Raw genomic sequence first — 20,898 nt, 5'->3', positions numbered from 1 at the left:
TCCGCGGTAAGAATTGGGGACTTTTCGGTCGATGGTTTCCCCGCAGTCGCAGAACAGCTTCCCCACACTTCAAGCTTCCTCCATTCACCCTTCTCGTTACTTACCATTAATTCTTCTGGAGTTCAAAAAGAGAAAGAAAAAAGTTATAGGTTACGAGTTTTGTAGGAAACATGCCGCCACGCCTGCCACTCGCATCTACGCTGCGACAGCGTCCTGTCTTGTCCGTTCGCGTCACAGTCACAAGATTCAGCACCAGTACCGATGATGCCGTGATCAAGACCCAGCAGGTCCCCGCTCCTGGCTCCGGGAATATTCGAGTCCTACTTCTGAACAGACCCAAAGCCCGGAATGCAATTTCGAAGAGTCTTTTGGACAATCTGGCTCAGCACGTTAAATCGATATCTGCCGAAGGAGGCGCCGGCCCTACGAGAGCCTTGGTCATTGCGAGCAATGCGGACGCGGCATTTTGTGCGGGCGCAGACTTGAAAGAACGAGTAAACATGACTAAGGAAGAGTGGGTTCTACACTTGCATCATTAGTTTCTCTCTCGACCCTTGTGGCTAATACTCTTGGGCAATTGTCCTCAATAGGACCAATGAGTTCCTAACGAAGCTACGGAGCACATTCCGTGATCTTGCCGGGCTACCCATACCCACAATTTCCGCGGTCTCTTCCACGGCGCTGGGAGGCGGGCTAGAACTTGCCTTATGTACTCACCTCCGTGTCTTTGGCTCATCAAGTATTGTTGGGCTGCCGGAGACCCGACTGGCTATCATCCCTGGGGCGGGAGGTACATACCGCCTACCGGGTGTCATCGGGGTGAACCGTGCCCGAGACCTCATTCTCACAGGACGACGCGTGTCGGGTCCCGAATCATACTTCATCGGGCTCTGCGATCGCCTGGTCGAAATCCTCCCGGAAGAGGAGCAAAAGGAAGGCGTTGCACGCGATAAGGTGCTGCGGGAGAGCATTAAACTTGCCCTCGATATCTGTGAAGGTGGACCTATCGCCATCAAACAGGCGCTCCAGGCTGTGAATGGATTTCAGAAAGGTGAGGCGGCAGAGAATGAGGCTTATGCGGGCGTGATTGAGACAGAAGATCGCTATGAGGCTTTGCGGGCCTTTGCAGAAAAGAGGAAGCCTGCTTTCCGGGGACGGTGAGCGTGTCAAGTGTATATGTACGAAAGCAAAAGCGAAATAATCCTCGTTACTGTAGCCCGAGTAATTTTATCCTGTTGCGCAATACCATTTATACTCACTATACTCGTGTAGATGGTAATTCACCATCACATACTCTATCATTGGCAATACCGCCGTAGTTTGTGGTTATGAGAACATGAACTGCATATGAAGGAAAGTCGCCTCGAATCTTTGTACTTTAAGTTTGATTGGATGTCACTCTATGCTGTAGTACTGAGTATGACTGCTTCGTAATTTAGTAAAACATACCTACCTAGTTCTTGTCATGGACGCTGACACTTGACCAACGATCCATACAGTTGGGTCCTGACCTTATCTACGTCCAGGCATCCATAGTGAAGCCTCAAGGAACGAGTGGCGAAGCATATTATCATCCATGGAAAGTCGAGTCTCAAGCAAGCCTTTTGAGAGAATCTGACTCTGGATAGTTCAAGTAGAACCATCCCTGCACAATAAATAGATGCCAGGAAGATTGCCCCGCCCTGCATGAGTCAACCGACCTTATTAGGCAAATACTCCGATCTAGACATAATTTGAGTCATACTATCCCCTGACTTCTGCTCGGATGAATACATTCAAAACCCTTATCATGTGCGTGGATACAGTAACTGAGGTATGGCGGAAGAGTAAACTCTGCGTTTCTCAACTGGACCTGTATACCAAGATATAAAACATAAGATTGCCACCTCATTGCATCAACGCTGCAAAAGAGTCATGGTACACATGGACTAAGGGTAAACGTTCTCTGAACCTTAGGGTATGTCAAAAACAAATGGCGAAGAACCCTGGCACGCCAACGGGCCGCGTTGCTCCACAACCTTGTTTGTATATTATTTAATTGATGATTTATTTATCAGGCAACAAAGAAAAAAAACCCAACCTATAGGGGCTTCTACACGACATTTGAGGGATAGTAGTACGACGATGCTTCTTTTTCTTTTTCTTTTCTTTTTTTGGGGTGGTTTCTTCTTATATTTTATTTTTCGCCTCACGAATGGGACACAGCCCTTTTGACAAGGCATCTCCTTTGCCCCATGTCCTTACAGGTTGTTCTATAGGTAAGACTTTTGCTTCAAGTAGTAACTACCAACAGGTTGTTAAAGGGGAGAGGGATCTAAGAGAAAAGAAAAGAAAAGAAGAAGAAGAAGAAGAAGAAGTCCAAGTAAAAGAAACTAACAACCATTAAACGGGGGAGGGGAGAAAAGAAGGAAGATAAGAGAAGATGAGGCTCCGGAGAATTACTTGCATTACGATGTATCGGAAATCACAGCCACCGGGGCAAATAAAAGGGAGGCTGTTCTGAGTCAAAAGATGCAAGGCTGACTGATCGGAGATTCATGGTTCCATGATATTGGTGGGAGTACTCCATAATATCATGTCTCTTTGATAACTTTCCTAGTACGAGAGATCTCTTTTTTTTTTTTTTTTTTTTTTTTTTGGCCCTCTACTGGCTAGTTAATCCAATCAGACTACTAGTACTTGGGTCCTTCCTTACTTTCGGTAGGCTTGATTCCTGCAGAGAAAGATCAGGTACAAGTGGTACAAGAGGAATGCCGATAGGACTCTTCTTCCCCGCGATCTGCATCTGCACAGCTTACTTCTCTGGAGCTAAGGAATCTAGTGTGATAGATCCTCCTCATTTGCGTAATCATCCTTAAAAATGAAAAAGAAGTAATGGGGGGATTTACTCGGTCCTATTGATCATCTTGCAGTCAAGAAGATGACTTCTCTCCTCATGACCTCGTTTGGTTGGTCATACCCATGGGAAGAGAGCGATGTGCACGGGGACGTTTCCTCATAAGTCTAAAACACTACTAGAGGTCAGGGCCAGCTCTGCCACACCCGCAGGCACCAGGAACTGTATTACTAGTATTAAATTTACTAGTAATACTACTAGTAGTAGTACTGACTTCTTGTCATCTGCTCTACCCCACCCCCAATCACAAGAGGTTTTTCCTTTCTCTCGTATAAATACTGGGCGGAAACCTCCCACGGACCTGTACTTTCCCTTCTCTGTGGCTACTACTCTAGTACTACTATTTCTTTCCGTCCTTTGTTTGGGACTCACCTTCCTTTTATTCAATTCAGTCTTAAATTCTCAACACACCATTTCACCACCCGGCCCTTGGCTATCTTCACCTTCAGGGAGCTGTTAATTCTCCTGACCCTTCACATTGATTGAACTCTCACCAGTCAGCCCGAATACACCTACAAAACCGGTGACCAATTCGCCATCTGGCCTGGAAACCCACATTCAGAGGCTGAGCGTCTGTCTGGACACCCTCTCGGGGGTGTGGTTGCTAACTTTTCATGCCGGACCTTGCCTCCCGAGTCAAGCAGATTGGCTTGACTCAGGTCTACTGCTCCAAGGAGAAGCCTTTGGTTGATATTGTTTTTGTACATGGACTTAACGGGCATCCTTATAATACCTGGGCCACCCAGTCACCCGACGTCTTCTGGCCAGCCGACCTTCTGCCTGAAGTATTGGAGCCTAGCCGAGTGCGGATCTTAACATATGGATATAACGCGAACGTGACAGCTTTCACCGACGGAGCGTCGAGGGATCGCATTCACCATCATGCAGAGACACTTGCCTCGGGCCTTGCGGCGAATCGAAATGTGAGTGATTATTTATTACCTCAGCATGTTTTACAACTCTGACGGCTAACCTCTTCTTCTATATAGCTTCGAGGTTGCTCGGAGCGGCCGATCATCTTCGTCTGCCACTCACTAGGAGGCTTGGTGCTCAAACGTACTTTGATCTACTGCAAAAACGTCTCGGATGAGAAGATCCAACACCTTCGGTCGATCTATGTCTCCACGTACGGGATTCTCTTTCTCGGAACGCCTCATAACGGGTCGGATATGGCAAAATGGGGGCTGTTGCTGCAAAATATCTGCAGCGCTGTTCTGCCAAAGAAATACATGGAATCATCCTCACAGCTTGTCAAAGCCTTGAGAACGAACAACGAGACGCTCCAGAATATCAACAGTCTTTTTGCGAATATGACGACGAGATTTCATATCTACTTCTTCCATGAGACCCTTTCAACCGATGTCAAGGGGACTCGTGAGTTAATCGTGGACGAGAGCTCTGCCGCACCGTATATAGACGGCGTAGAGCGCATGGGCATTGAAGCAGATCATCGACATATGTGTAAATTCCAGGACGATAATGCGCCGGGATATGAGGCAGTCGCAGAAGCGCTTCTACGATACTCCCGTGATGCTCCAGCTACTATCCTGGACCGATGGGCTGAGGAGGATCAAACTCGAAGAGCGGCAACACAATCCAAACTCAAGGATCTTCTTAGGGGTGGTAAGCATATCTAATTTCTTGCCCAAATATTGAATTGTGATGGAGCCGCTTGTCTACAGTTGTTACTGAGCTAACAAGAACCACAGGGCCAGACAATATGTCGCACTTAGAAAGGAGTGAGCCGGATCTGCGCAGAATTGGTAGGACACACCTTCTCCCTGAACATACTCCGTCTTCCGTTACTATGAAGGATTATGAGATAGAGGAGCCTCCGGAGTTCTTATATGCTAGTAAGCATATTTAAGATCCCGTCATCATGTTTAGGATGCGTACTCGAACTGGATGGCCAGTATGATGGGCAGCGAAAAAAGAAAAAAAAATTACCTGTGTCGGTGTACATTGAATTTATGCTATCTCTTACGTGTTTTGGTTTCTTAGAGATGCAATGTTATGTTTGACGAGCTCCTGTATTATATAGTTCTGTTATACAAGGCAAGCCAACGAAATGTCAGTCAGATCATGCTGACTTCTCTGGTTCTTAGGTAGTACCGTTCCTCCTCTGATCAGTTTACCCCCGAACACCGGAAGGCAGTCCCCTGCATCAGACATGGCTACCAGCGTAACTCTTCCACTCTCCCGCTCTTTGCAAAGAGAGCTATTCGTGGTACCACCAGGATTCCACCCAAATGCAACCTTTTTTGGAATGCAGAAAGAGCTTGAAATTCTGCATTCTAGACTATACAAGGCAAAGAAGCGACCGGAGCGCCTGATGGCTGTTCTTATCTGCGGAGTTCCTGGTTCAGGAAAGTCACACCTCGCACGCCAATATGTCTGGACCCAACGTAAAAGCTACCCTGGTGGCATCTTCTGGGTTGATGCAAAGTCGCGCGAATCTACAGCCAAGTGTTTCTGGGATATTGCACAAGCTGCTATGTTGACCGAAGGCCAAGATTTTCAGCAACCACACTCCAAGTACGGCCAGCAGCATGTAGAGGCAGTCCGAAACTGGCTACAGGAGCGAGAAGAATGGCTTTTAATATTTGATGGGGTCTCGTTCGATCACGAGGATGACCTCAATCATTTCAGACAGTTCCTCCCATTCAACAAGAATTGCAGTATCATCTACACATCGGTGGACAAGACACTGCGGAAGAAGCAGCGTTTATATGAGCCATACTGCCTTCAGATCAGCCCTCTCCTGATTGAAGATGCATGTAAGCTTCTTTTCAACGACCTCGGTATCCGGAAACCAACCCGGAGCCAAATTCGCAAAGCTACTGAACTGGTGACTCACTACGAATGTCTCCCTTTGGCCATCCACGCAATTAGTCACCGTCTTAGCGCTACCTCCAAATCTATTGATAGATACCATGTCAACTCTCATTTGACAGACGAAAAACTCGCAGAGCCCTTCCTGAGCATTATGCATGATCTATTTCGGATGGAACACTTCGAAGCCTTGAATTTGATCAACCTCTTGTCATTCTTTGGCCATCATGTCCCCGTTGGGTTGATTAACCTGGGAAAGGCTGCATTGGAGACATGGAATGTTGAAATACTGACCGGGAGTAGACCTGGTGAGCAGAGGGATATTGACACTACTCTGGGAGTTCTTATCCGGTACGGGCTCATCGAGAGAACCAACGATGCATATGCGCTATCAGCGATGGCGCTATCTCCACGATCTGAAAAGGATGCGATTCTAGACATGAAGGCAGTTGCCCCCGACTTATCTGAGTCGCAAACAGAAAGCAGCCAAGATGCATTCTTCTCCGTCTATCAGAATTCTGGCTCTATTGACCTGATTAAAATCCATAGCGTTGTTCAAGGCTTCTGTCGAGATGAGCTAAAAATTATGGATGAGGAACGGAAAAAGTCCTTTGCTGCTAATGCGACCAACTCAGATGCTGGCTACTATGAGTCCTGGCTTGTGGTTGCTACCCGCGTCTTTTGCCTGTCTTATGAGAATGCAAAAAGACGGATGGACCGCGTCGATGATTATGGTCTGGTCAAAGACTATCGGGAATACGAAACACACGCGTCCAGGCTGTTTGGTAATTTCCCCAAGAAAACCTCGAAGGAGCCAAAGATAGTCCGTGAAGCTCGAGATGACCTCGGACAAGTGATGAGGAGTATCGGTACTGAGATAGAGAGGATCTCACCAAGTTCTTCGCAGGAAATCGTTCGCAAACAGCGATCGGTTTTTGACCGTTCAAGTAGCTCTTCGTCCTCTGTACCAGACTCTGCAATAGATGAAGGACCCTCACGGCACCTGACTTGGGAATTTAGTGATATGGTGGAGCCAAAGGTTGAGTCGCCGCAAGAGATGCCGCCGTCACCACCCCATTTCAACTTGAAACCATTCCTTCCCCACATCTTCCGATGGTCCAACATTGATGACGAGAACGGATACGAGACTGACGGTGAAGGGTTACACGCTGTCCATCGAACCTCCCCAGTGCTATCGAATCTCAGTCAGGCAACAGAGAGACCAAAGTCCTCCCAATCCTCCAGTCCTGGACATAACACAGACGACCAGGAATGGCATGTAGTAGAGAAGTCTCCCAGGCTTAAAGCAAGCAGGGAGAGGCGTTCGAAACAGAGGCTAAAATTATCACGTAACGCTTGGGGTGGTAAACCTGCTGCTCCTCTCCTCAGGGTATTTCCGGTCGAGGGTAGAAGCGCATCGAGTAGTATTCTGGAAAAAGGAAGTCGGAGCAGCTCGATTGTGTCTGCATCCGAAGCACTGATTGCTGTCCATAATGCAAGCCCGCCATTTTCTCTCGACAAGATCGGAAAGGCAGCGAACGACAGGCTTGTATTGGGTAAGGAAAACGTACCAACGTATGCTACAGTGGCTGCCCGGCACGCACAGGCCTCTTCAAAACAGCGGTCATCATCGACACCTGGTGGACGAACACGTCCCAAACTTTTGAGATTGAAAAGTAAATCGTCCGGTGATTCACTGCAAAGCCGATCGAGCAATGCACAGGCACTACCGTTACCCCCTGAGTTTAATGCAGACACAATGAGCCGATCAACTTACAGTGAACCAGACCAAGGATATCTTAATCACCAATTGAATGCCTTGGACCTGAGGACAACACATGATTCACAGTACCGTTCTCGCCACCTGCCTACCGTACGGCCGATAGCACCCATGAACATGTCTGCAAGCACTCCTTCAGTTCTGACCTACGTCCCTCCCCTGCCGTATGAAAGTAATATCGAGGTTACTTATTCTCGTCGGGTGAGCGCGGCCACCCAAGCCGTGCCTATGAGTCAGCCAGTCTCTAGCTTTAGCCCAATAATGCATCCGTCTGCTATCATGCCCGGTGCATCTCCACCATCTGCAATCGCAGAGGCTCCTACTGGGTATGCATCCGATCCAGCACCCGAGCCAATGTCGCGAGGCGGGTCAGCACAATCCCATCAATCTTGGGCTACAGAGCCCGTCCGCTACCCACCCAGGCTCTCTCAGATGCCGTCAAATGCGCAGACCGCAATGCCAACTGGAATGTCTCATATCCTGCCACAGCAACAAACTCTGTCCCACGCGGGAGGCTGGATACGAGATGCTCATGCACAAGTAACTGCGAGCACGATCCAAGCAGACACCACCGGTGCTCCGCCAACGCAAGCAAACTTGAGACCGTTCGCACCGTTGGATGACCGTCTTGCTGTAGGTACCGGTTGGGACTATGAGCCATCACAAACCTTGCACTTTGGCGCTCATAGAGTAGATGTACGCGACACTCGCCAAAGGCTTGGGTACGGGGTCTATGGGGCTCAAGCGGTGCCGCAGGTTCTACCATATAATCTCTACCACGCGAATCGATCAGGCCCCCTGGTTCCTCAAGAGATCGGCCTACATCCACAAGAGCTGCACGGGATGCGTGCTCGAAGTGGTAGTTCCCCTACTCGCCCCGGACCCGACGGGCTAGGGGTGAACTGGTGACTTTGCAGAATAAAAGCTGCATACACAACACACGCTCTGGAAGCGAGTACTTCAAAAAGAGGCGGGTTAGGAAAGAAGGAAATGAAAAATAAAAGAAAAGAGAGAGAAAAGAGAGTGAAAAAGAGAGACAGAGAGTTGAGAAGACAAATACCCTCTTGATAATGGATAGATTGATTTTAGGCGTCTGGAGAGAAGATTGGAATCTTCATCATTCACAGTTGCATTGAGGATGATAACATGAGATGGCGTCTACGGATAACGAGTAACGGTCATGATTGTAGATAAAACTAATTGCGCCTTTCTTTCTTTTTTTTCTTTTTCTTTTTTTTTTTTTTTTAGGAGCCTGGGTTATCACGTCACGGCATATATACTCGCCATCAATATAGACTTAATTGATAAAACAATACACATCTTGTGGAATTGCCAGATCTTCTTTTCGAATGGTTTAAGAGGGCAATTTGCGCATTGATATAATTACATATCTAATAGGATATCAACATAGAGATTTCCAGTAGATGGCATTTATGTAGCCCCATCTCTCGTGCACGGCAGGTCACTAAAAAATATTCATTTTGTACAATTCAGCTTCCTAGAGGCTTCCCAGATCTAGAGGTCAAACGGCGGTTACCAGCTCAACCGAAGATCGTATTCCAATAATCCTCGACCTTCTCACATATTCCCGTCTGCCCCTTCCAACTAAGACACTTCCCCTCAAGCGCACAAGCAGTCCAACGAATCTCCAACCACAACTTGCGCTGAAAATCCGGACCAAGCGACTCGATCACCTCCTCCGGAGCCGTCCAAGCAAGCGTATAACTGCCATCCTCCTTCACCACGGGCCCATTATCCGAGAACACCGTAGCCGGATTGAACTTGGGGAAATTAATATGGACGAAAAACGGACTGGGCGCCGCAGCGGTGGAGCCCTTGATCCGCCATTCCCCCTTCGTGGTCAAGGCATAGTCCTGTATCGGGCTATACTGGACCATGGTCGACCCTGCGAATCCATCGTTCGTATGACGGCCCAGGGCACGAATCGGCTCACTGACTTGATAAAATGGCTCGTCGAAAACAGTCGCAGCTGCGATGAAGGTCTCCTTGTCTCCTTCACCCGCCGCGCCCTGGGAGAGTAGCGGATAGTAATGAGAGGGCCCCCAGTAATTGTAATAGGCGCAGAGAAGGAGGGTCCGCAGATGCGTGCGCTTGGAGAGGTACACCTCCCCCGACTCGGTGGACTGTCGAATATTCGGTGCGGGTCTCTCCTGTGACGCGATGATATAGTAGAGGGGGGACGCCGTGGAGCCCCAGAAATCAGGCCAGGTGACCAGCCCCCGTGACGTGAAGGGCTCACTTGTGAACACCAACTCCGGCTTCTTCAGCGGGAACGCATCCGCGTCGAGGAAGAGGATCTCCTCGAACGAGGAGAACAACATAGCGAAGGGTTTGTACTGGTACTTCTCGATCTTACTTTTGCTGCTCGGGACCCTGTCCAGAATCTCGGACAGCACGACGCATTTTGCATTCAGGGACGGTAGAACCATCTGGCAGATGTATCCGTCGTACTCTTCCCAATCGGCGAGGAACACTTCCATCGGCAGCTCCGAGCCCGTTTGGCGCAGCATCCGCAGGGAGATTACTAGTACGGGTAAATACGAGCCGCCCGCGGTCGAGACTATTCCGCGCGTGCCTGGCTCATATGCAAGAGTTGGGGGCGTCGTTGTGATGAACTGGACAAATCTGCTGTGTGCGTGCTTCATTTTCACGACATCTTCGTCGGGGATTGAGGTGAGGTTGGGTGGTTGTTCGGTGTTTTTGGGGTCGAATCCGACCGACTCTGCTTTGGCGAGCCGTTCTGGGGGATTGCAGTTCGGGCCCCATTGGGTTAAAAGGGGTTCGAATTGTTGCCAGAACTCTCCTTGTGCTGTTGAGCTGACAGGATTGCGTCTTGGTTGCGACCGATAGTGGGAAAGAAACCAGATGAAGATGGCTACTAGTCCCAGGGCGATCAGCACGGGTCGCCGTCGTCCGTATGGGCGCGAAGGAGCCATGCTTGGGGTGAAAGAGGTTATGTTCTTTAGCGACTCATGATTTCTTCAGTGGATTGCACCCCGAATTAAATTCTGGGTCTCGTGAGACATTGGCGGCGTTAAAGAGCTGGTAATAGATAAAGCTGACCCTGTCTCCACCGAGTAAAGAAGTCGGCGTCCAGGGCCAGACTCCATTCGTTTACATGGCGCGAGCATGTTTTAAAAAGGCGCTTAAAGAAGGGTCCTTATCCAACCATAGGTTCGGTTCGTATAACAAAGACCATTTAGTGGCACGTGCTAGTTACTATCTTCCTAAATTAAACTTAAAAGTCAAGTTTGCCAACGGAGAGAGGTACGCACTTTTCTATCCCCTATGTCTCTCTTTCTGAGGGTATCTAATCATTGTAAAGTGAGGTAGTACTTACCTATTGGATACCACGTTATGATTGGGATTTGCTTCTCGAATTACCCCGTCGGTAATGACATTGGGCACCACCGGGAGCTAACTCTTTAGTGCCGATGTCAACAGCCCTAGTTCAAGGTAGTGACATACTACCATTAGAGGTCTTCCCTCCGTATTCTATTAATCAGATGCATCGTCTCCAAATAGCCATGTCCGTGCAATATACGGGACACAGGGGTTGGGTGAGTAATAAATAATCTGGTTATGGAAACATCCTTGCAGAATTTCAGTGTAACCTTGATCGTTCACGGGCGTGTTATTTCGGATGCTAGAGACAGTTGGTCGTGTGTTATGAATGGCATAACTTCTCTGAGAGTCTCCATGGCCGGTGCTGTTACCTATATCGCGCATACCGCGGTCTACTCCTAGCCTCTGCTTAGCCTCGCTAGCCTGGTACGCCCTACTGGATCAAGCACACATCATGTCCACCTATGGCTACAAGGACTGCGTGGCCGGAAAATTTATGGGTTCGCAGACACTGAAAGCAATGAGTTTCATCCCGGCGACACTTCATCCTTAAATGGGGCGCCATCGATCATGGAGACCTCTCTCACTAGACATCTCCTGGGCACGTCCCGGAAGGCCTCTAATTGATCAAATTGCTAGTAAACACCCTTTCAATCGCTCGTGAAAGCCGGCGAAGATGGTACTGATATTCCGTTCGTCTAGTTCATGCTAAATTCAGAGAGGTTGGAGCCCTATACCAACTAACCGTTAACAAAAAGGCGAACTGTTCGCTAGAGAAATATAACTAGGCGATACCCCCAGGCTTCAATACGACAGATTCCACCAAATACTAGATTGGGTTATTCGATAGCACAGCGAAACTGGGTGATGCTGGGGCTCCGTTGTTTGGATGGATAAATTGGAGTCCGTATTTCCACGTCCGGCCAAAGCCAAGCACTAGCACTACGACTACAACATCGCCGGCCACAACTAGCGTTTCGACTTCTGCTTCTTCCATAGCCTCTACTGCCTCTCCGTCCTCCGATGACAGTCATTCTACAAGCTCGAGAGAGGTTGCTATTGGCGTTGGCGGGCTCATTCTGCTTCTTTCACTCGCTTTCTATTTCGTTCATCGCAGAAAGAAGATCAACCAGGTAATGGAATGCGACGCAAGCTAGAGTATCTGCTCCCAATTCCCCCTACCGAGCTATCTAACGAGACAAAACCTCGGGGTCTAGCCGAGCTACCAGGGTAAAGCGTACTACATTGTTAAAAGTAATATTGATAGAGGGTATATAACGAAGAGATGGCTTTTATACCACAGAAAGAGTAGGATGTATAAGGTAAGTATCTCCCTGCCATCTTCCTTGCTACTTTACATCACACCTCCCTAACACTTCGCTTGCCTAGTACTGAACGAGGGTTTCTCTTTGCACTATTTAATTGCTTATACGAGAAAAAGCCCTATAAGAGTTTCACTGCTCCCTGTACCTACTGTATCCGATCACTTACTGACTCGTTATTCTAAAGTGGATCTCAAGTTTATAGTCCCTGACTCGCTCAAATCTACAACCCATACTCTTTAAAAATGAACATATGTGCATATGCAGCCCACCTACACTTCCCAGAGATCCCACTCTACGAACATATCTAGGCATCACAATTAAAACAAATCCCCTTTACCCAAGCGCATCCCAAAGATCCGAATCCTCCCCAAACAGCTCCTCCTCCCACGCCTTATCCGACGATATTCGATACTCCACCACCCCCAACCCACTCACCACAATCCAATCCAAGAATTCCGGATCCGCATTCACAAAAATCGAGAAGGCCCATGCCTTCTTCTTCTTAGACCCAACCCGCTGCTGCTCGGGCAACTTCCACTTGTCAAAGCGGGCCAGCACAGTTTTGTTCGAGTCGATCAGCTTGAACCGCTTCTCAAGGAAGTCGCTTTCCTTCCACTCCAGGGTGCCATAGCGGGGGTGGGAGAAGCGGTGGCCGGAGGCGAGGAAGTCTGGGCGCTTCATTTTGAGTTCCGGGGTGTTGTGGATTGAGAGGGTGATTTTTGAGGACATGGAGGAGATGGTGACGGTTCCGGTTGTAGTTTTGGACGGTGCGGGTGGGATGCCGGAGTACTGCTGGGGTGGAGGAGGTGGTGGGTAGCCGTAAGGTTGTTGCTGTTGGGGGGGATAGCCGTAGGGTGGTTGTCCATAGTTTTGGTAGGGTTGTTGATGGTAGTATGGTGCTGGTGCAGGCGATGGGGCATATCCGTACTGGGGTGGTTGCTGGTATCCGGGCTGGAGGCGGAAGATAGTGAGGTTTGGGGAGGAGGAGGTTAAGGCCTCGTAGATGGGGGTTGCGGTGCCGTTTGTATGTTGGAGGGAGATGGTGAAGGGGTTTTGGGATTTGTGGCGTTGGTAGGATAGGATTTGGACTGGTTGGGCCATTTTTATCTCCGATAGTAGAGGGTAATGAGATAGAGTTATGGTTGAAGTGACTTGTCTACGATGTCTGGTCGGATACTTATAGTAGTGGGGAGATATATAGACTTGACTGGGCCGTTATAGTAGTTGTACTATATCGCAGTGGCTGAGGCTCGGGGCTTGGGCGGATGTGATTGGACGCCTTTTGGGGCGATGAGTGTGAAATACGAGGACCATCAGAGGCGCAGTCATCGTGTTACTCAATTGATTGCAACAGAGGGCTTCTCCAGGCCTTCTTGTAACATTCCATGGTAGGACTAAGCTCGGAAGGATTTCCTTCCTCGCCTTAGCGGTCGTTCATGAATCAACTTGGAGTATCATATAGCGTGCATGATACCTCAATGGTCTTCTGTGGTTGCAGAATCAACCAAAAAGAGACGGTTTAAAGACTCAATTAGAGATTTTATTATTACCTTGATGATCAGGTTGTATTCGTCTAGTGTAGTAATTACTTCTTTCTGCCTTTGGGCCGGTTGGTTTGCACTACACTTTCCGGGACGAATTTCCTCAGGCACCAACCCAAGTATATATTTCCTTCCGGACTAGGCAGAAACAATACTCTACAGAAACTCACATGATCAATGTTTAGTAATCGGGTACAGTAACTAGTCAACTAAAAGGTGAAGAATATTGGGACTGTAAGAAAAGTTGGAAGCTCTAGATTCCAACCTTGGAACACTTTACTTGTTTGGCCCACCAATCATAAAGACCCAGTACCACTAAACTGCATCGGGCAAGTTACTGACCGTTTATCGACGTCAGCAGATGATGACGTCGCCAATGACGCTCAACAATAAGTTTATTGAAAAGAATCTATAAATGAGGCGAGTATGACTTTTAAACACTCTCCAATATATCATTGAATTCTTTCTGTATAGCAAAACCTTGCCATATACCACATTAAACACCAATATCAATCCATTGTACCATACCAACATGTCCTTCCTCACGCGTGTCACTCCCCGTCTGGGCTCCTTGAACTCCATTGTCCGCTCCACAGCTACCCCTTCACTTGTTGTGGGAGGCGTACGGTCGATCACTGCCACGGCAGGAAAGCAAAAGGGTCCCGTGGAAGCAACCAAGGATACTCTGAAGAAAACGGATGAGATTCTCTCCGGTGCAGCTGTGAAGGGAATTGAGAAGGGCGGTAAGTACCACCACGGACTCTCTATCCGGCCACCCTCGACCTTAATTTTAATGTATAATCTTCCCATATAGAGCAAGTGGCAGACGCGATCAAAGGCACTGCCAACAAGAGTTCCGGTGAACTCAAGGGGGAGGCATCCGAGCTGGCTGGCCAGGGCAAGAGTAAGGCCGAAGAAGCATTGGGTTCTGCCAAGGGTAAGACCGAGGAGACCCTTGGTGAAGCTAAGGGCAAGACCCAAGAAACCCTAGGCGAAGCCAAGGGCAAGATCAAAGACAAGGCGGGCAACTTGTAAAGGTTCCAAAGAATGACCGGTATGATTAGAATGATGGTTGCACACATGTATTTGTCGTCTCGCAAAATATATCTATAATGTACAATATCAGTATTTTGATTTCGTTTCCATGCTGTAAAACTCGAATCTGTATGGAGGAGCTTTCAAAAGACAGTGGACGATGGCGTCTTGATGTTGGAGTTCAGTCCGTTCGAGCGAGCATGAGAACATATTCTCGAGTACTCAATCCAAATTTGAGCACATCCTTGTCTCTCAGTTCAACATATCGTCCTCCAGGAACGGGATCCCCGTTCACCGCCGAGCCATTGGCGCTTTCAAGGTCAATGAGATAGGGCTTGACACGTCCGATCCGGTCTCCAAACTCATTTCTCTTATCGACGTATCGAAATTGGAGGGCGGCATGTTGTTTGGAACAACTCGGGTGCTCCAGAGGGAAATCGACAACTAGTTGCTCTCTCCCTATAAGCCAACAGCTGCGCTCATTTAATTCTACCACCTCAAGAAGATCTTCGCCCTTGAACACGTAGAGACGCCAGGGATCTTTGGCTGGAGGTTTACGCGCTTCAGGAGGTTCATGGTACTTGAGAACCACCTTTCCTCCTCCACTGACGTCCACAGTATTGCTCTCCGCTGCTAAGCGCCCGGTGTTGGCAAAATTGGGTTTCTCTTTTTCCGGCGGAAGGGCAGACGAGTCCTGCTGGGATACTTCTGTTGTGTATGCATCCTTCTGGGAAGGCAGGGCATTCCTAGAGCGAACGGGGTCGCGCGACGATGGGCTCCGCGAGCGCCTCGAGGCTGAGCGGGACCGGGACTTAGTTCGATGGTTTTTAGACGACCTTTCTTTATTGTCGTGTGCATCCCGGTCGCGATGGCGTCGATGGCGACGTTCTTCCGGTGAACGATGTTGGCGTCTTCTCCGATCATCGTCTGAATCGTCCGCTCGTTCCCTGCGCTCCCGGCGGCGATAGTCATTATCCCTCCTGTGGCTACCCCGGCCTGAAGGACTGCGGGAGGACCATCTTCGGGAATCCTCTCGTCGAGAGCTTCGACGATCGTCGCGGCGTCGCGAACTGCTCTGATTGCGCTCGCCGTATCCTCGTCGTCTCTCACTTTTCGCATCTTGGGGACTTAATGGCGATCGATGTCGCGACCGATCGCGGCAATCGTCTCGTGATTCAGGCATGGTCAGAAGTGCTGAGGGAAATTGGTCCAGCTGACCGGGTGGAAATCATTGAACAATTTAGTGATTTTCATTTCTACCCGAACGGCTATTAGATGAAGCTCCGGACACGTGACGGTCGGTATCGCCGGTAGATCCGGAGTTAAAAGCGAACTACTACTAATTAAGTCTTTTAATGCCTTCTCTTCCCGTGTCAGATCATATCCTATCCATCCTTTTCCCACTCCATGGTTTTTTAATCTTCTGGGGGGAGTATACCACGTCTCTCCTCCATTGAAACCATGCGGCTATGTTTAAGAAACCTCAAGTCCTCTACTGTGGCGGGTTACAGTTACTGAATCTGTCATCGTTATGCCCCTCATCGCCACTTTCTTATCCGTGCCTCTGGCAGTCCTCTCCGCTCCGGAGCTATGCCACTGCTCATAGTTCCCGCGACGATGACCTGTCCTGGCCATCGAGTACTTCTTTTACTCCTTACGATGTGTTCAAGCAAGACCGAAATGCTCCGTACTCAAAGAACCGATTTTATGAATTGGTCAAGGTCTACCACCCGGATCGACCGTGCAACGACCATCCATTATGCCGAGATATCTCACCCGAAGTGAGGATTCAGAGGTATCATATTGTAGTAGCAGCCCATGAGCTTCTCTCCGACCCATCCCGGCGGGCAGCTTATGACCTGTCCGGCGCTGGATGGAACCTCAACCCGCAAGACTCACACCCCCCCTGGGCTAGGCCAGGCTCTAGTGACTGGAGCCCAATTTATGCCAATGCGACTTGGGAAGACTGGGAGCGCTGGCAGAACCGTTATAACGGAAAGCAGCAAACTATGGTTGACCATCGTACCTTTGCAAAAATGATTATCCTTTTGACTCTGTTAGGGGGTGCACTTGAAGCATCCTGGATTAATCAGCTGAGTATTGGACATGAAGATCGACTCCAGCAACTTAACGAGGAGACCATGCGGCTCTTGTCAGGTCGTCGGGAGAATACTGTGAAGCAAATGGTATCTTCCGAAGCCAAAGTTCAACACTTCCTAATGCGGAGAGATCCCACTGGGGTCGGGTTAAAAGACGGAGAACAGCAGGTCTATCAGAAGGTTCTCTATTCTCAACAGTCCGACTCTGAACAACAAACCGGGCCGGTCAAGTCTCAGGAAAAGACAACCTCGGAGGTCAAGGGAGGTTGATCAGACTGCTTAAACTGTTTTATACCGTGGCTATTCGCAATGATATTCTAGTATGTATGCCGGGGACAAGAATCTACACGTAATTCTTGTTATACTTGAGATGGTCTATAGTTGAATATATTAGTCTTGAAGAGTTTGGATAAGTGATCCGATTAAGGTTGCCTTTCGGTTGGACCCATACCTAACAATAAGAATTAAATGCCGGAAGAGTACCGAGGTTCGTTCCTGAAGATTAGAAACAATTCTGTCCTTCCAAACCCCTCATTCCATTTATTTGCTTTTTTCCTATCGTCTTTCTTAACTCCTCTTTCTATGCGTACAGATAATTGTCTCTCGAATTTTCAGTCATTTATTATTGTTGCAGGCTTCCACTTGCGTCTAATTATTGGTGCTTGGGGACAGGCACAATATCTGAGTCGCCACCATGAGTACTCTCGGGAGTCCCATCGCTCTTCTCAAGGCGATGGTTGTGAGAATCCCTCTCGTTATCAAAACTTTGTTTCTCCATGGGATTCGCTTGTCGCCCGTCACGGGAAAGCAAGACCTGCGGACAGAGTTAACGGTCGCCATCATCCGCTCGTTCATCTCTTTCGCCACTCCGATCGGCAAGCAACAGAAGGGTAGCATGCGTGATCCCGGCATCAAGGGTCACATGTGGATCTCAAAGGTGACATTACCTCAACCGGAGGATGACGTGCAAGTAGCGGTATTCAAAGCTTTTGAGGACTTGAAACTAGGCGGCGAGACCTGCGATATCCCGGGCGTTGTTCCCGTCGAGGCCGAATGGACCGGTTATCGTAATGGTGTGAATAAGAATGAACCGCAGCCTGAGATTTCGGAGGAAGAAAAGTATAAGGAGCTGCGAAAAGAGGCGCAAGCGGATACAGTCATTCTGTATCTCCACGGAGGAGCTTATTTGTATGTGGTCCTATGTTCTCATTTCCATACTTGTTTGCCGATAAGTTAATTATTAACAGCCTAATGGACCCTTGTACACATCGTGATCCAGTCGCCCAGCTTTCCAAGAAAACTGGTGCCCCCGTTTTGTCGGTGCGATACCGTCTTGCGCCGCAGCACCCTTTCCCCTCCGCCCTAGTCGATGCTTTGGTCGCGTACTTGACTCTCATCGCTCCGCCGCCAGGTTCTTTTCATGCACCCGTTCCTGCAAGCAAAATCATCCTTTCGGGTGACTCTGCGGGAGGGAATCTATGCCTTGTACTTCTACAGACAATTTTGACGCTGCGCCGCGTCTCCCCAACTGTCCGCTTCCATGGGCAAGAGACCTTGGTCGAACTCCCCGCCGGATTAGCCATGAGCTCACCATGGTGCGATATCACGCGGTCTATGCCCTCCGTCGTTGATAATGCGCTATACGACTATCTTGCGCCACCGTCCCAGGTCCCTGAAACGCTCTTCCAGCCCCCCAGAGTTCCTGCCGACAGCGTCTGGCCCCGCAACCCGCCGCGAGTCGATCTTTATGCCAACGCCGACGCCATCATCCATCCTCTAGTATCCCCGCTAGCTGCTCGCAAAGAACTCTGGAAAGACTCCCCACCGATTTACATGAACATGGGAGAAGAGGGTCTTGCAGACGAAGGCCTCATACTTGCTCGCAAAATGCACCAAGTTGGGGTTCCTGTTGTCGTGGAACAGTTCGAGGGCATGCCGCACTGTTTCGGTCTCATCATGATTAAGACGCCGGCTGGAAAGCGCTTCTTTGACGGGATGTCTAAATTCTGCAATGATGTGGTTGCCGGTCGTGTTGGGTCACCTGGCAATTTGACCTACATCGGGTATAAATTACGGTCGACTCGTGAGATCCCGTTGGATAAGGCCGTTTCCTTGACGGACGAGGAGGTCGATGAGCGGTTACGCAAGACCGCGCAATGGCGGATTGAGGGGGAGAAGGAGCTACAGAAACAGTATTCGGAGAAAGCGAAGTTGTAAATTGTTCGCTTCTCATTACTTATATATATGGTCGTTGAGTCTCATTCTCGATCTTGACTCTTTGGTTTGCACATACCCCCCCCCCCGGCGGAGTTGTTTGCTCGTTTTGGCGTCCGAGTGTTTTCTTTTACTTTCTTTGCTTATATTTTCTCTTTTTATTCTCTATTTGATAAAGTCCATATGTGATCCACTTATATAGTATGGATGTACATACCACGTGGGTGACGCTGTGTCGAATGTCGTATCTCGTTATCTCGATAAGATTAGATTAAATGAGCCACTACATACTTTCTCCATAACATACTATGGCCATTCCAATAGACAGGCATGTAACAGAAGGAAAGAATTTATATTGAAGAAATACATATAAATACTGAACAAAGACTCGTTACATCCACTTTCAAATAAAATGCTTCACCAGATTGACTCCCATCTTCAACCCCACTCACTGCACTCAGCTCTAGACGACTTGGAATCTACCCTCTCTGAGAGATGATTAGCTAGCATAGCTGAGCACCTGCCACATTACACGGGTCTATAAATTACTCAATAAAACTGATCCATCAAAACAAAGCTATGCAACTTACCCTCAACATAGTTATATGTGAGCTCTCCATCATCGACATTGTTGTTTCCCTGGGGGTAGTAGTATGGCACACTACCGCACTGCTTGCATCTACACGTTCAAAGATTATTAATCACTTATCTTCAGATCCCAAAAGAGCACCGAATGTCTTGGAAACATACCCATGCTCCGGGATATAATGAGCCAGACTCTTGATCACACCACCATTCGTTCCCCCAGTCTTTTGCAGGAAGGCACAGTAGCCACCACCATTACCGAGCTGGTTGCCGACACAGGCGATGTGTTCTCCATTCATATACCTATTTACGACAACGAGTCAGGGATGCTTTGAGGCAATTGATAGACGGTTTGGGACTTGCCATCTGTTAGTATCGATCTTTTGGATGACATTGGTGAGTTGCTGGGCAGCATCAGTGGGACCCCAGAGGGCACTGCACTTTGCGGAACCGCGGCAGTTGATGCCAAGTTTGGCATTCGCAGTGAGAGCAGTGGCGAAGATTAAGAAAGCTGTAGCCAACATGATGAACGATGTAGCTGGGGAAGTGATTGAAGGTAGGTGTTTAGGGAGATTGTTTCCAGGAATTGATGGTTGTTGGAGACTTGAATCAGCTGGTGCTATAGCCGGATTTATAAAATCCATATGTCTGCCTCCATATTGCATTCTCGTCAAATGACGAGGGATATAGTGGATGTCTTTTCATACTGCCTTTGATGGATCTCCTGGATTAGGAAAATGGTTATTTGAAACTCATGTTTAGAAATGGGGTCCCAAACACTGCATGCACGCGATGTCACCCATCTGTGTAACACTGCGAGCCTTTGAATAAGTCGGTTTCAGCTGGCGAGGCTGGAATACGAAGATCAGGCAATTGGAGGCGTCAATAGTTAGTGTAAGTGGCGGGGGCGGATCGCTTAGGGCTTTACCGCAATAAGCTCAATTAAGCATCTGCGCTCCCCGTGATCCCCAGATCGACTAACCCGAACCAGAATCTGCTCCAGGTCGTGGCCAATCGCTAGCCGGCGCTAAGCATAAATCAGGAAAAGGCCGTGATCTTCCTGGGGTAGTTTATAGGCTACTTTGTACTAGACTAGAAAGTACTAAGTCGAGGGATAATGTGGTATTACAGTTACTAAGTATGTCAGGTAAGCATTACGAGATTTATCCTTTGAGGCACTTTTCTTGGCAGCCGGAATTTGAATATTATGGCTCCCTTCACCACA

At 48.6% G+C, this 20,898-nt stretch overlaps 9 protein-coding genes across 9 annotated transcripts; 5 read left to right on the top strand and 4 right to left on the bottom strand.

Moving 5' to 3' along the window:
• The first annotated feature begins 43 nt into the window (after positions 1-43).
• Positions 44-1,269, top strand: BDW43DRAFT_278634 (putative mitochondrial methylglutaconyl-CoA hydratase (Auh)). The gene is made up of 2 exons (XM_032042193.1): positions 44-514; positions 591-1,269. The coding sequence occupies exons 1-2, from the start codon at positions 171-173 to the stop codon at positions 1,159-1,161; spliced, it is 915 nt and encodes a 304-aa protein (XP_031899638.1). The 5' UTR covers positions 44-170; the 3' UTR covers positions 1,162-1,269.
• Positions 1,270-3,510: 2,241 nt separating this feature from the next.
• Positions 3,511-8,417, top strand: BDW43DRAFT_300850 (LipA and NB-ARC domain protein; the record flags this gene model as incomplete). Its single annotated transcript, XM_032044963.1, has 4 exons — positions 3,511-3,819; positions 3,886-4,519; positions 4,606-4,735; positions 5,048-8,417. The coding sequence occupies 4 exons, from the start codon at positions 3,511-3,513 to the stop codon at positions 8,415-8,417; spliced, it is 4,443 nt and encodes a 1,480-aa protein (XP_031899637.1).
• A 422-nt stretch (positions 8,418-8,839) lies between these two features.
• BDW43DRAFT_104254 (alpha-mannosyltransferase) lies at positions 8,840-10,790 on the bottom strand. Its single transcript, XM_032037806.1, has one exon. It carries the CDS (start codon positions 10,463-10,465, stop codon positions 9,050-9,052), a length of 1,416 nt encoding a protein of 471 aa, XP_031899636.1. The 5' UTR covers positions 10,466-10,790; the 3' UTR covers positions 8,840-9,049.
• Positions 10,791-12,220: 1,430 nt separating this feature from the next.
• On the bottom strand, positions 12,221-13,483 carry BDW43DRAFT_104251 (uncharacterized protein). Its single transcript, XM_032037805.1, has one exon. The coding sequence runs from the start codon at positions 13,298-13,300 to the stop codon at positions 12,533-12,535; it is 768 nt and encodes a 255-aa protein (XP_031899635.1). The 5' UTR covers positions 13,301-13,483; the 3' UTR covers positions 12,221-12,532.
• Positions 13,484-14,015: 532 nt separating this feature from the next.
• Positions 14,016-14,866, top strand: BDW43DRAFT_104218 (uncharacterized protein). The gene is made up of 2 exons (XM_032037802.1): positions 14,016-14,483; positions 14,555-14,866. Exons 1-2 carry the CDS (start codon positions 14,273-14,275, stop codon positions 14,773-14,775), a joined length of 432 nt encoding a protein of 143 aa, XP_031899634.1. The 5' UTR covers positions 14,016-14,272; the 3' UTR covers positions 14,776-14,866.
• On the bottom strand, positions 14,754-16,143 carry BDW43DRAFT_104224 (putative FHA domain protein SNIP1). Its single transcript, XM_032037804.1, has one exon. It carries the CDS (start codon positions 15,956-15,958, stop codon positions 14,957-14,959), a length of 1,002 nt encoding a protein of 333 aa, XP_031899633.1. The 5' UTR covers positions 15,959-16,143; the 3' UTR covers positions 14,754-14,956.
• On the top strand, positions 16,050-17,356 carry BDW43DRAFT_104220 (J domain-containing protein). The gene has a single exon (XM_032037803.1). The coding sequence runs from the start codon at positions 16,245-16,247 to the stop codon at positions 17,142-17,144; it is 900 nt and encodes a 299-aa protein (XP_031899632.1). The 5' UTR covers positions 16,050-16,244; the 3' UTR covers positions 17,145-17,356.
• Positions 17,357-18,039: 683 nt separating this feature from the next.
• Positions 18,040-19,387, top strand: BDW43DRAFT_278625 (Alpha/Beta hydrolase protein). Its single transcript, XM_032042192.1, has one exon. The coding sequence runs from the start codon at positions 18,075-18,077 to the stop codon at positions 19,089-19,091; it is 1,017 nt and encodes a 338-aa protein (XP_031899631.1). The 5' UTR covers positions 18,040-18,074; the 3' UTR covers positions 19,092-19,387.
• Positions 19,388-19,849: 462 nt separating this feature from the next.
• On the bottom strand, positions 19,850-20,631 carry BDW43DRAFT_278624 (uncharacterized protein). Its single transcript, XM_032042191.1, has one exon. The coding sequence runs from the start codon at positions 20,336-20,338 to the stop codon at positions 19,994-19,996; it is 345 nt and encodes a 114-aa protein (XP_031899630.1). The 5' UTR covers positions 20,339-20,631; the 3' UTR covers positions 19,850-19,993.
• Between the last annotated feature and the right edge of the window lie 267 nt (positions 20,632-20,898).

Source organism: Aspergillus alliaceus, assembly GCF_009176365.1.
Source record: "Aspergillus alliaceus strain CBS 536.65 unplaced genomic scaffold BDW43scaffold_26, whole genome shotgun sequence".
Taxonomy (NCBI): domain Eukaryota; kingdom Fungi; phylum Ascomycota; class Eurotiomycetes; order Eurotiales; family Aspergillaceae; genus Aspergillus; species Aspergillus alliaceus.
The sequence above is the reverse complement of the archived record's forward strand: the minus strand, read 5'-3'. Positions and strand labels throughout refer to the sequence as shown.

Bases quoted from the DNA above. Each gene is read 5' to 3' on its own strand.
- BDW43DRAFT_278634 (XM_032042193.1), top strand. From the start codon at position 171: ATGCCGCCACGCCTGCCACTCGCATCTACGCTGCGACAGCGTCCTGTC. The intron at 515-590 runs GTGGGTTCTACA...TGTCCTCAATAG, and splicing joins GTAAACATGACTAAGGAAGA to GACCAATGAGTTCCTAACGA.
- BDW43DRAFT_104254 (XM_032037806.1), bottom strand. From the start codon at position 10,465: ATGGCTCCTTCGCGCCCATACGGACGACGGCGACCCGTGCTGATCGCC.
- BDW43DRAFT_104251 (XM_032037805.1), bottom strand. From the start codon at position 13,300: ATGGCCCAACCAGTCCAAATCCTATCCTACCAACGCCACAAATCCCAA.
- BDW43DRAFT_104218 (XM_032037802.1), top strand. From the start codon at position 14,273: ATGTCCTTCCTCACGCGTGTCACTCCCCGTCTGGGCTCCTTGAACTCC. The intron at 14,484-14,554 runs GTAAGTACCACC...CTTCCCATATAG, and splicing joins GAAGGGAATTGAGAAGGGCG to AGCAAGTGGCAGACGCGATC.
- BDW43DRAFT_104224 (XM_032037804.1), bottom strand. From the start codon at position 15,958: ATGCCTGAATCACGAGACGATTGCCGCGATCGGTCGCGACATCGATCG.
- BDW43DRAFT_104220 (XM_032037803.1), top strand. From the start codon at position 16,245: ATGTTTAAGAAACCTCAAGTCCTCTACTGTGGCGGGTTACAGTTACTG.
- BDW43DRAFT_278625 (XM_032042192.1), top strand. From the start codon at position 18,075: ATGTTCTCATTTCCATACTTGTTTGCCGATAAGTTAATTATTAACAGC.
- BDW43DRAFT_278624 (XM_032042191.1), bottom strand. From the start codon at position 20,338: ATGCAATATGGAGGCAGACATATGGATTTTATAAATCCGGCTATAGCA.